Genomic DNA, 13546 nt, shown 5'->3' on the forward strand with positions numbered 1-13546 from the left:
GATTCTCCATCTGGGCTAGCCTCGATTCCCGAGGGTCGTGCCCTGCAGATCGGTTTCTTAGGTCTCTCCTCGCCTCCTGTAGCCACTCCACCGCCAACCAGCTCTGTTGGCAAGCGGGGGAGAAAGAAGAGGCAACGGAGTCCTGCGGTCCCGAGTCCTGCGGTCCCGAGTCCTGCGGCCCCGAGTCCTGCGGTCCCGAGTCCTGCGGTCCCGAGTCCTGCGGTCCCGAGTCCTGCGGTCCCGAGTCCTGCGGTCCCGAGTCCTGCGGTCCCGAGTCCTGCGGTCCCGAGTCCTGCGGTCCCGAGTCCTGCGGTCCCGAGTCCTGCGGTCCCGAGTCCCAAATATTTTTTGGGGGGGCGCTGTGGGGAGGTGACGGTCCGAGCGTCCAGCCCGGCCGCAGATCCGCTCCAGAAACCGGCACCCAGGCTGGTCCAGCAGCCGCCAGAGAGCGCTGCCCAGCCGCCACCACAGAACGCTGCCCAGCCGCCGCCTAAGAGCGCTGCCCAGCCGCCGTCAAGCCCGGTCCAGCAACCGGCACCAAGCCCGCCGTCAAGCCCGGCTGCCCAGCCGCCGCCGTCAAGCCCGGCTGCCCAGCCGCCGCCGTCAAGCCCGGCTGCCCAGCCGCCGCCGTCAAGCCCGGCTGCCCAGCCGCCGCCGTCAAGCCCGGCTGCCCAGCCGCCGCCGTCAAGCCCGGCTGCCCAGCCGCCGCCGTCAAGCCCTGGTCAGCCGGCCCGTCAGCCGGCGCCCAGCCCTGTCCAGCCGGCCCGTCAGCCGGCGCCCAGCCCTGTCCAGCCGGCCCGTCAGCCGGCGCCCAGCCCTGTCCAGCCGGCCCGTCAGCCGGCGCCCAGCCCTGTCCAGCCGGCCCGTCAGCCGGCGCCCAGCCCTGTCCAGCCGGCCCGTCAGCCGGCGCCCAGCCCTGTCAAGCCCTCTGGGGCTCCGCGCTCTGGCGCGTTCCCCAGGGCTAGGACTTCCCCTCCCAGCCCTGCCCCTTCTGGACTTCCCCCGATGTGTTCTTGTTTGCCTCCACCCCCCCTCCCTTGTCTACTATTTTTATTGTCACACCCTAGTCCAATCATTGTCATGTCCTGTATCCCCCTTATCATGTTGACCCTGTCTGTCTGGTTCTTGTCTTTGTCCCAGTCTGCCTTGTCTTGTTCGTGCCTTTGAGGAGCATCAGGTTGCTGCTCCTTAAGGCGGGGGTTCTGTCATGGTTTCACCTCTCCTTGTCAGGTATTTCTTGGTTTAGAGGTGGAATCATACAGAATCCTCTGTTTCTTGTGGGGAGAGATGGTTTTGACACTCTTGGCCTTCCATACTCTCCCCGAGTCGCGTCATCGTTTTCCTACCCTCCTGTTTCATAGTTAGTGTTAATTACCTTCCCCTATAAAGAGCCCTCTTGTTTCTTTGTCTCGTCGCTCGTGCATTGAATGTGAATGTGATTGTCTTTACTTCACGTTGTTTGAATGTCTTTCGTATGCTATATGCTGTTCCCGTTTCCTGTTCCTGTTCCGTGTCAAAGTAGGTGTAGTTTAGTCAGTGTTAGTGTTTTGTATCAAGTGTTTGTTTTATCAGTTTAGTTAGTTAGTGTCCTTGTTCGTTGTATAAAGTTATATATATCCCTGTCCTGTTTTTCCCCCACGTGGGTTTTGTTTTGCCTGTTTTGTAGTGTCTTGTTATTTGTAATAAATATATCCTGTCAAGTCTTCATCCGTCTTGCCTCTGCCTGCAATTGGGTTCTAACCATGTCGAGTCATAACATAATTCATATTAAAATTATATCATCACATAAACACAATGTTTTGCCATTGTGAGAGGATGAAATTCCATTGATTTTATAAAATTGTTAAACTTAGGGCCTTTAGGCCATTTACAAAATAAATGTGAAATTAAAAAACGTCAAACAGTCTTTTTGTATCGAGAGCGAATCATATTTTTTGGGGCTAAAGCACAAATGAATTCCACAAGACTTTAGCACAGGGAAACAAGTTCAATGCTTTGATTCCCACAATGAAAAACATATGTTTTTATGCTTTTTAGCTAAAGTTATTTACCATTAATTTGTATGGTTTAATTTAAGAATCAAACGTATAAGCAGCAAAAACATTGGTATGTCAAGTAAGATTGAAGATGTTGGTTTATTATTTCATTATTGCAGGTTTGCTCAGAGGTCAGTACAGTATCTGCATTAACCTGTATGTTTGGAAGAGCTTTCACGCGCAAACTATACTGAGTAATAAGAGGATCTTGGATCTTGTAAGAAAAATAAAGTTTCTTAAACAGCATCCAGGTATTTTATTTATAAATAGCATACATGTATGTTACAGCATTGTGTTTCACCTAAATAACATTAACATTTTTGCATTTGGCAAATACCTTTATCATACATGTGCATTCAAGGTCTATATACTGTGTAATACAGTTCAAAGTTGGGAGGAAAGGAGGCGGGAACCTGCGAACATTTAAAAAACTTTAATCAAAATAAACGAAACAATACCACGGAAGTAAAAGGCCACAAGAACATAAATACAAACTTAAAACATATGCGGAAACGTTCCTCTCTTGTCGGCAGTCCCGTCACTCGTCCTCTTATTTTCCCGATTTACTCCGTGATATATGCAGGACTGGTGTGCGCACAGCTGATTCCAACTATCACTCACGCCACCGGCCCTGCCTCACGGTTCCCGTCCCGCCTTCTTCACCATAATATGTATTTCTGAATTAAACCCTTTAACTGGTGTCAACATTATAATCGGTATAATAAAAACCATGATTATTAGTATTGTGTTAAATCTAGACTTTTTATATCATAAAATATTCAGCACCTATAAAAACGTTGCTCTAAGAGTCACAAAGGTCGCAAACTCTCTCTCCGTTTTTCACCAATTCTCTGTTCAGGATTTTTTTGGTGGGACTAAAACGGGCAACTTGTTTCTGTGATTTTCTAATGATGAATATCGCACGCATTGACTCGCGCGTGTTTGAATTAAAATCCTCCCATAAAAATCTTCACATATCATCATTTTTTCTTTACAAAAACATTTACATAAATATTGCAATGATACTGTTACCATGGATTCTTTTGACCACATGATAATCTAAAAGATTACATTTTGACAGCCCCACCCATGACTTTTGTGTTTCTAATGCAGTGCTTTAACAATTTAACAGAAATAAACAAAATAAAGGCCATAGTTGTGACACCAGTTTTTAAATATACCAATTAAGAAATATATAAGATCGGTACAGTTTATGTATCATTTGCTTTAAAAGAGGTTCAAGAGTCATTTATTTGTCATTGCACAATTTATGCAGGGCAAGAACAGAGAATCAAAATGATGAGGCTCAGATTTGTATTAACAACACTGTCTATCCATTAACAGTTTTACATCATAGGGAAATGATAAAGGCATCAATACTTCCTACTATACAATTAGTTGTAAATTTGATAGAAGACAGATTCAATCAAATAGCATTCGCAGTATGAAATCATAAATATGCTACAGCTTTGACTAGCAACAAACTTTAAGTTAGCCTGCATTGACAATTTTTTTATTTCTCTGTGAGGTAATACAGTTAATGGATAGACATGGTTCTTAGTGAAGGCCAAGTAAATGAAGTCCTATTATGCAACATCAACAATAACTGTTTTTTTCCACTATGATAATAATGTGTTTAATGGGCTTGTCTTCTGGCTGGTAAATAGCTATTTAGTTTATATTTAATTTATATTCATATTCAATTTTTTTAATGTTTTATTGTATATTGTTTTAAATTCAATTACAACATTTATTGTTTCTAAGCGGAGACCTAGCGGAAGTTTGGACCACATAATGCTTGTTTATTTTGTTGCCATTGCAATGCCTAAAGTAAATATATTATCTATAGATTGTTGTGAAAACTTTTCTGAGAGATGAGACCAAGAGTTGCAAGCAGGATCAACTCAAAATAGAGTGACAATCATCAGTCTGCAGATAGTGGAACACTCTTGGTTATTTGCTTACCATCTTTATACCCCCTACTCCTCCTTTCTCCACCAATCATCGGTCTTATTTACATCATCCTATGCTATGTTTCATTCCTTTCCACAGCTCCAAAGCCATGCACATCTTCCCTTCTCAATAACACAAGATATTATTCATTCTAGAAGCCTGTTTGTTCGTCGACCAGTCCTCTACCAAAACCTCAAGTAGGCCTCCTTTCTGCTTCATTCAAAAAGAGAAATCGGTGGAACACTCCTCCTAAGGCCCTAACAAATCTCACACCTCTGTTAGCAGAGGTAATGAATACACACAGTGCATCCGGAAAGTATTAACAGCTCTTCACTTCTTCCACATTTTCTTATGTTACAGCCCTATTCCAAAATGGCTTAAATTCATTATTTTCCTCAAAATTCTACAAACAATACCCCATAATGACAACGTGAAAGAAGATTGTTTGAAATCTTTGCAAATTTATAAAAAAAAAACATGTACATAAGTATTCACAGCCTTTGCTTAATACTTTACAGCCTAAAGTCTTTTTGAGAATGATGCTACAAGCTTATCACACCTATTTTTAGGCAATGTCTCCCATTCTTCTTTGCAGGAACTCAAGCTCCATCAGGTTGGATGGGGATCAGGGGCGTCGCAACCGTGGTGGATGTGGGTGTTTTAACACCCACACTTTCCCCGGTGAGAGGGTTAAACACCCGCACTTTTTCTGCAGTTTTCCGCAGTTTTGTACAAACGCAATACAGCAGTCGCTCCTCCGTTTCTCTGTCAGCTCTGTGTCTGCGCTCAATGCGGCTGCTTCCTCTCCCCTCCCACTCAAACAGATTGGCTGTTCTGCCTCAAGTCCCGCCTCTCTTGATGTTTTAGATTGATCGGTCAGCTCGTGCTGAGGAGGCGGGAACGGTTATGGTTATTTACGCCTCCCTATTCCAGTTACTTTGAATGAGTGTTTATGCTTTTGAGGTTTTTAAATAACCTTGATATGTGTTTGGGAAGATGTTTAGTTTATGTTTTGTTGATATGTCGAGTATTTTCTGAATTATATTATGTTTTTAGACTAATGCTAATTGCCAATTGGGATATTGTTCAAAGCTAGATAAATTCGGTTATGTATGTGGCATGTAATGTATAAAGTAACTGTGATGAAGAAGGCAGTGAATTGACTAGGAGGAGGGACAAATTGTCCTTGTTTAGCAGTGTATTTATGGGTTTATTGATTTTGATATTTTGAGCATTGTTTTTTTTGTTTAGCTGAATACTTATGTGGATACTTACCTATTATGTTTGACTGTACCTGTTGAACAACTATGAAAGAAAAGTTAATATTATTTTAATGTTTAAAAACAGATTTATTTATACCACCAGAGAAAAGGCTTTGTGTGTGTGTTTTTTTATATCTCCCCTTTTCAAGGTGCAAGTAAGCAAACTTTAGCAGTCACAGTCCTGTTTCACTATCAAGCTTTCCACTGTCTTTTCCCCCTGAGATTATTAAAGTATTTCTGATTCATTAGCAAGTCTACTGTGATGTATTTTAACAACAAAGTTTTGACTTATCTTATGTGTTCTGAATGTGTTTTTATACTTTTCTAGTATCACTCATAGCTTATCTTGTATGTTTTACCTATTGTACCGTTCTGTCATTACATTCATCGTTTTCATTGTTAACAAACAAACCACATCCATCCCCCACACTTTTGAAAAGCTTGCTACGCCCCTGATGGGGATCGTCTGTGAACAGCCATTTTCAGAGCTCTCCAGAGATGTTCAAACAGGTTCAATTCTGGGCCACTCAAGGACATTCACAGGGTAGCCCAGTAGCCACTTTGTTATCTTGGTGGGTGCTCAGGGTCATTGTGCTTAGGAAGATGAACCTTCGTCCCAGTCTGAGGTCCAGAGTGCTCTGGAGGAGGTTTTCATCGAGGATGTCTCTGTACATTGCTACCTTCATCTTTCCCTCGATCCTGACTAGTCTCCCAGTTCCTGCCGCTGAAATACATCCCCACAGGATGATGCTGCCACCACCATGCTTCACTGTAGGGATGGTATTGGCCACGTGACGAGTGGTGCCTGGTTTCTTTCAGACAAAGAGTTCACTCTTTGTTTCATCAGACCAGAGAATTTTGTTTCTTATGGTCTAAGAGTGCGTTTTGGCAAACTCCAGGCAGGCTGTCATGTGCCTTTTACTGTGGAGTGGCTTCTGTCTGGCCACTCTGCCATACAGGCCTGATTGGTGGAGTGCTGCAGAGATAGTTGTTCTTCTGGAAGGTTCTCCTCTCTCCACAGAGACATGCTGGAGCTCTGTCAGAGTGACCATCGGGTTCTTGGTCACCTCCCTGACTAAGGCCCTTCTCCCCCAATCGCTCAGTTTGGCCGGGTGGCCAGCTCTAGGAAGAGTCCTGGTGGTTCCAAACTTCTTCCATTTAAGGATGATGGAGGCCACTGTGCTCATTGGGACCTTCATTACTGCGGAGAAATTTTTCTGTACCCTTACCCAGATCTGTGCTTCGATACAATCCTGTCATGGCAGACTATAGACAAATCCCTTGGATTTAATGGCTTGGTTTGGTTTGTGCTCTGACATGCACTGTTAACTGTGGGACCTTGTATAGACAGGTTTGTGCCTTTCCAAATCATGTCCAATCAACTGAATTTACCACAGGTGGACTCCAATCAAGTTGTAGAAACATCTCAAGGAAGATCAGTGGAAACAGGATGCACCTGAGCTCAATTTTGAGTGTCATGGCAAAGGCTGTGAATACTTATGTACATGTGCTTTTTTGTTTTTTATTTTAAATACATTTGCAAAGATTTCAAACAAAATTCTTTCACATTGTCATCATGGGGTATTGTTTGAAGAATTTTGAAGAAAATAATGAATTGAATCCATTTTGGATTAATGCTGTAACATAACAAAATGCGGATGCACTGTTTTCTTACATTAGTTTGTAAAGCACAAGTTTGCAAAAGCATAAAAAAATTCCTCCACAAGATATATTTTATATCTAAACGTTTAAATCTTTCATTCCAGTTATTCGTCATCAAACGATTCATTGTTTGCATGCATTTATAATTCTTAAACTTTCAAACAAGTTTACTTGTACGCTTTTCTTCTGACATGTGAGCGCCCACACTCAAAGCCTGAAAGCTAGCTGTCATACAGCATAGGAACTTTTGTATATTTGTGAGAACATTTATGAAAAATGAATTGGAAAATATTGGCATATTAGATATTTTCAAAAATCCAGCAGCTTGTGAATACCTAGTGTTTCAATAATATGGTCCAAGCATATGGCCCTTACACTTCAATGGTTTTTTTTGTGGAGTTTCTAACCACAATAGGACTACATTTCTGCGTATTTTCTGCATTATCCTGCACAACAGGGGGCAAAAAAGAACATAGTGTAAATACAAAAAAAGAGAGTTTAGAATAAATACAGCATCAGAGTACATTATATTGTGCATTGTCCTACAGAATATATGTTTTTCACTGTCATTAGAGAATATTTCCTCTAGTTTGAATTCATTAAGTTTCAGAGATATTGTATAAATATCAAAAGGGGAGGGTTCTAGGGGTGTGGGGGAAAGGCATATGCCAGTTGTTAAGAAACTAAAAGAGATGGGGACCTACAGAGGAATCCTGGAGGGACGAGAGAAGAGAGGGAGAGAGAGAGAGAGAGAGAGAGAGAGAGAGAAAGAGAGACAGAGAAAGAGAGAGAGAGATAGGCCAGAGGGCTGATATTTAATGTGATAAATGGAATGTGACAGCCTGTCTCCAAACACCCTCCAACCAGAGAAGAAGGCCCCAGAAATAGAAGGAATGCAGGGCTGGGGAAAGAAACATTTATAAAAAAAGAAACTGGAAGTAATTGTGCAAAAATGACAATACATATCACAAGCAACGACTCTGCTAGTTAATTTTAGCAAACTAGCAACATAATGGTGTTAACATGGAATCAAATGAAAAGGAGCAGTTAAAAAAGAGAAAAGAAAGAAAAAAACAGAGAAGGACAAGAATGAAGGTAGAAAATGACCTCGTTAATCACATAAAGAAAAAAAGAAAGAAAGAAAGAAAGAGAGAGAGAGAGAAAGAAAAGCATTGACTAAAGAAAAAAGGAATGTAAAAGCTAATCTTTTTTTCTCCACTTAATTCACAACATTCTTGATTTCAGTCCAAATAAAGATACACAACCCAGACTTTGAATGAAAGCTTTCATTGTAAGTCAGTTCTACAAGCTGGAGACTCTTGCTTGTCTGTGGAGTATCAAATGTCCTCCAGTGTGTCAGAGAATAAGAGAGTGATGCTGGTGAATGTGATGTTTTGCGGTGGAAGAAATGTTGAATTTGGTATCATGGGATGAGTTCCTTCTTTCAGAGTATTTCATCGACTAATATATCAAATACCTCATGATAGTGAAAAATGCTCAATGGATGTGTATCAGTGTTAAAGCGTTTTGCTTATTAACTGTGACAACTGCTGTTTACATTTACTATCACTTTTCTAACTGTAAAAATAGTTCATTATACTGTGTAGAGAGATTTTTATCAGAAAATAAAAAATAATTTTATCTCCCGTATATCATTTTAAATCTGTAGGACTTACTGTCTTTGTTTAGCAAGTCCATGCTGCAAACAAGCAGACATTAGCAGACAGTTTCTCCAAAAATCAGAAACTTTTGTGTAATATAAATATTCTAAAGCCAGACAAAAGCTTTGTGTGAGGTATATGCACAAAGCTATGTGGTATCATAGTCGTTCATGCTTGAGAAATCTTGCCCTTTGCTGTCGCTCTGAAATATCATTTGTGTATATATTTGAAAATGCAGACATGCAGAAATGCACCAGATTTTACATAATTGATGAAGAATTCCATTTGTTCTTGTGATGCGTAAGTATGAGTGTCAGAAATACGCTTGAGAAAATCTGTTTCTTTTCATTCTTCTTGTTTATAGTTTGATTCATCCCTGTTATACATTATCTTATTACTGCCTACAAAAAACATTAAAAACAAAAATATGAATGAACCTATGAACCTATGAAACTTTAATGCGATTTTTTAAATTGTATCATTTACAGTCCATTCATTGTTTCAGTGCGGATGGCACGGTTCTCTCAGGAGCCTGCAGACCAGTCGGTGGTTTTGGGCCAGAGGGTGGTCCTGTCCTGTGTGGTCTTCAACTATTCGGGCATTGTGCAGTGGACCAAAGATGGACTTGCCTTAGGCATCGGAGAAGACCTCCGGGGTCAGTGATATAAAGCATTTCTTTCTTTCTTTCTTTGCTCACTCAAATTTATTCTTTCATTTGTCTGTCTGTGTGTTTTTATGTTTCTGTGCAACTTTTGTCCTGACTCTTTTGGTCTTTTACTTTCTCCTCCATTAGCTCGCTCATCATTTCTCATTCCTTGTGGACTATCATGAGAACAGTGAGGGAAGGATGTGTTATTTTTAACCTCTGCCATTATAAATAGATAAATTTGGACCTGATAAACTACATTTGCTGAATTTGCCAGATTCTGTTATAAAAATGTCATGTGAAATGGCATAAGAAACATTTCTCATCCTTCTCGTGGTTGTCTCTCTATCTAACTCTCTCCTTCTTACTTTGACTTAGTGTGTAGTTGTATTTACACATTGATGCTTCAAAAAGCATGTGAATAAAACCTGCACACACACACAAACACGCCTATCGAAATGTAGTAAGAGAGAAAGGCGGTGTGTGTGGTTTAGGATGTATGATGTAATTCACAGCAGAATGTTTGTCATTTCTCTTGCAGCCGAAGCTGAAAATGTTTATGTCATAGTGCTTACATATATCATACTGTCTCACAGAACAAACTCTACTGCCACCCAGTGATGGAAAACATCACTAGGACACTATGTTGTGTGTTTCTAGCTAGACGAGCATCCTTAGTAGGTCATCATTACATAGGGTTAGTGTTTTGTATATAACTTTAACATACCACATGTTTTCTAAGTATTAAGAATGAGGATGGCATCCTATTTTTTAAAAGTGCACTAGATATTTGACGATATAAGATGCGACAAAAGACAATAGAACGCATTTTTGAAAACATTTTCAGATCTTATGTGCGAGCCTGGCACTGAATTTTGATAGCATTACAAAATTGTTCTTAAAAAAGCAAAAGTATAGTTTTGTGCATGCTTTATAAGTATGTCATTGTGTTTAATTTAATAATTAATCTTATTCTTTCCTCTCCTCACTTAGATAAATAGTTATCTTAGATAAATGGTTAAAAAGCTTATAGTCTGTATTTGTTTTTTCTTCCAGCCTGGCCGAGGTATCGCGTGTTAAGGCTGGTGGATGTTGGGCAGTATAATTTGGAGATCTCCCCTGCAGAACTCTCAGATGACTCTCTCTATGAATGCCAGGCAACGGAGGCAGCGCTGCGCTCCAGACGTGCCAAACTTACTGTTCTTAGTGAGTACTATGAATGTGTGTTTGCTTAGGTAGGGGGCTCCAAAAAGAGTCTGCGTAGCTGAAGGATCAGTTCACCCAAAGAGGAAGTTATTTACTCACTGTCATTTCATATGACTGTTTTTCCTCTGAGTAAAACAAATGAGGGATTTATGGGTAGCTCTTTTTCATGCAGTTACTATGAACAGGGACAGGATGTTTTAACCTTCTTTTAGAACGTAAAGGTGGAATTAAAAGTATGATAAAAGTGGCCCAAATTTTATTAATATTTATGGATTTGGCACTTCTATCCAAAGTAGGCATTCATTTTAGACATTTTATCAGTTTGTGTCACCTGAAAATTGAGTGTCTTTTAAGTCTTCTGACGTCATATAGCAGCTCAGAAGCAGTTACTCATTAACAAATTTTGACATCTTTCTTTTTGCCCTGATGTTCACAAGTAGTCACAAATGATTCATCTAAATTGCTCTTATAAAGTTACTATGTTACTTTAGAAGACTTGGAATAAGCTCATTCCTGATCATTTACAGTGCTTAAAAGCTGCAGACCTCATTCATTGTAATGTCACAAAAAAGACCAAAGAAATAAAGACAAAAGGAAGTCATGAAATTTAGGAATAACACGAGTAAATGATTTTGTGGGTGAACTATAGGCCTTATCAATTCTTGAATTCTTGTACAAGGCTCAGATGGTCAAGTATATTTGTTTGCTTGTTATATTTTATTGCTATTGTTTCTTTTCTGTGTATGTTTCTTATAATTGTATGTTTTCTATCATGTTCTAGAAAGCAATGTGTAATAAATCTCCATAAAAGGGAAGGAAGGAGGCGGGAACCGGCAGACATTTAAATAAAGTTTTAATATAAATAATAACAGCCGGCGAAATACCATAAACATAAACACAAATATAAATACAAACGTAAAACATGTTCGGGCCCGGTCCTCTCTCTTTGACGGTCCGGTCGCTCGTTCCTTTTATATGCTCCCAATCTCCTACGTGATTCGAGCTGGTGTGCGCACAGCTGGCGCTTATTCACAATTACTCACCGGACTCGAACCACGGTCTCACCCCGCCTACTCTACTACACAATGATATGTTAAAGATATGATTACATTTTTTGATTTAGATGGGTACCTCTGGTGTAACTTCTCTGAGATGTTTGCTAACTGTCATGGATTCGGCGTGTTTGTGTCTGTAGTTCCTCCCGATGATCCAGTGATTGAGGGCTTCCCAGAGGTCCTCCTCACAGCAGGGGTCCCTTACAACATGAGCTGTGTGTCCCGTGGAGCCAAACCTGCCTCAGTCATTGAGTGGCAGAAAGAGGGGCTGCCAATAGAAGGGGCCTTCAGCACCACGGTGAGATACAGACTCGCTGATATGTTTTAACGTTTAAGCTTCTTTTCAGTACAATCCACTCTTCCGCTAAGAAAATTTTCATTACAGCGGATTCTCAGTAACCTTCACTGTAGAAGTACACACCATCAGCAAAAAATCTCTCATTTTGATTAACATTCCTGTTCTTTAGGAGCTGCTCCCAGACAGGAAACGAGTTACCACACGAAGCTTCCTGGCTATTCTTCCAATAGACACAGACACAGGGAAGAACTTTACCTGTGTGGCCAATAACCTGGCTGTGCCAATGGGCAAACGGGCCACTATCACCCTCAACGTACACCGTGAGTATAGACATTTCAAAAGCTGTTTTTATTTTCTATAATTAATACAACATTTCATATAGAACATGAAAAATAAGTGTCACTCAGTAGAGGCTTGATAGTCCGGAACCAGATGATGATAACAAGATTGCATATTTGAGTCTGTGTAAAGATATAGAAAAAGTGAATGAGATGATCTACTTAACATGCTGTAAAAAAAACCATACATTATCTTAAATAATATAATATATAGTATTTACTTATTATAGTAAATATGTATTATTGATTGTGGTAATAAAAAGGATAATCAGCTGCCTTTGTACCTCTTTCTAGCGATGGCACATGTTTAAAACTAAGATTGCTCAAATAAACTGTTAAACTTAAACTGCAGCTACGTGTATTCCAGCTACATGCATGTGCATTTTTATGTTTTATTCGTGGCTTTGCTTATGAAACTGTTATGTACTCTGAATGTTTTCTGCAGACCCACCAGTGGTGACATTATCAATTGAGCCTCGCTCTGTACTAGAGGGAGAAAGAGTGACCTTCACATGCCAAGCTACAGCAAACCCACCTATAATGGGCTACAAGTATGTCTTACTAAATGTGACGAAACAGCTGTGAAACTGTACACAATGAAAAATTAAATGTTATTTTTTTCAGGAATGTTTTGTATCCCTGACTCACTATGTGTATTTCATGGGGCTTTCTCCATGTATTTACTCCTGAATGTCTGTTTGGTGCTTTTGGTTTTTCTAGGTGGGCAAAGGGAGGTGTGGTCATACAGGGTGCAAGAGAGAGTGTATTTGTCACTAAAGCTGACCACTCGTTCTTCACCGAGCCTGTGTCCTGCCAAGTGTTTAATGCTGTGGGCAGCACCAACGTCAGTATACTAGTCGATGTCCACTGTAAGTACAAGCCTAAACATTTTTAAATTGTGCAGTTTAATGGAATATGTTAATTGATTGTACAAACATTCTGCTGTTAAGTATGTGTTTGAAAAATCTGTTAGGCCAGTATTAAAGCCATTTTATTATTTGATCATAAAAAATGCAAACGTACTGATTTTCAAACCGATTTAAGCAATTAGCAACAATTTTTCCACCCCATTTTTTTCTGAAACAGCATCATATAAAACTAAAGAAGAACCTTTTCTTTGTTTGTTTTTCAAAATGCAGTTGGTCCTATCCTGGTGGTAGAGCCCAAACCAGTAACAGTGGATATGGATTCAGATGTCACTCTTAACTGCAAGTGGGCAGGAAATCCTCCGCTCACACTCACCTGGACTAAAAAGGGTTCAAGCATGGTGAGCATCCTTTCTGAAGCAAGTTTCCTTTCTGTTATATTTGCAATTTTTTCCTTCATTCCTAAGATATACACATATTGGGGCTCGTTTACGAAATGAATGAGCATCAATGAAATCAATGTGCATCAATGTAATAGTGTCTCTTTTTCTTTGTCTAACTCT

General features: G+C 40.3%; 1 protein-coding gene across 2 annotated transcripts in view; it reads left to right on the forward strand.

Moving 5' to 3' along the window:
* Positions 1–13546, forward strand: part of kirrel1a (kirre like nephrin family adhesion molecule 1a) — a 35576-nt gene that overhangs the window by 13852 nt on the left and 8178 nt on the right. For both annotated transcript variants that reach the window (XM_056749479.1, XM_056749480.1), the window contains exons 2-8: positions 9080–9229; positions 10277–10426; positions 11622–11779; positions 11949–12099; positions 12563–12668; positions 12838–12986; positions 13257–13384. In XM_056749479.1, coding sequence (XP_056605457.1) covers positions 9080–9229; positions 10277–10426; positions 11622–11779; positions 11949–12099; positions 12563–12668; positions 12838–12986; positions 13257–13384 — 992 coding nt within the window. The remainder of the gene's footprint in view (positions 1–9079; positions 9230–10276; positions 10427–11621; positions 11780–11948; positions 12100–12562; positions 12669–12837; positions 12987–13256; positions 13385–13546) is intronic.

The sequence above is a fragment of the Triplophysa dalaica genome, chromosome 1 (genome assembly GCF_015846415.1).
Source record: "Triplophysa dalaica isolate WHDGS20190420 chromosome 1, ASM1584641v1, whole genome shotgun sequence".
Lineage (NCBI taxonomy): Eukaryota > Metazoa > Chordata > Actinopteri > Cypriniformes > Nemacheilidae > Triplophysa > Triplophysa dalaica.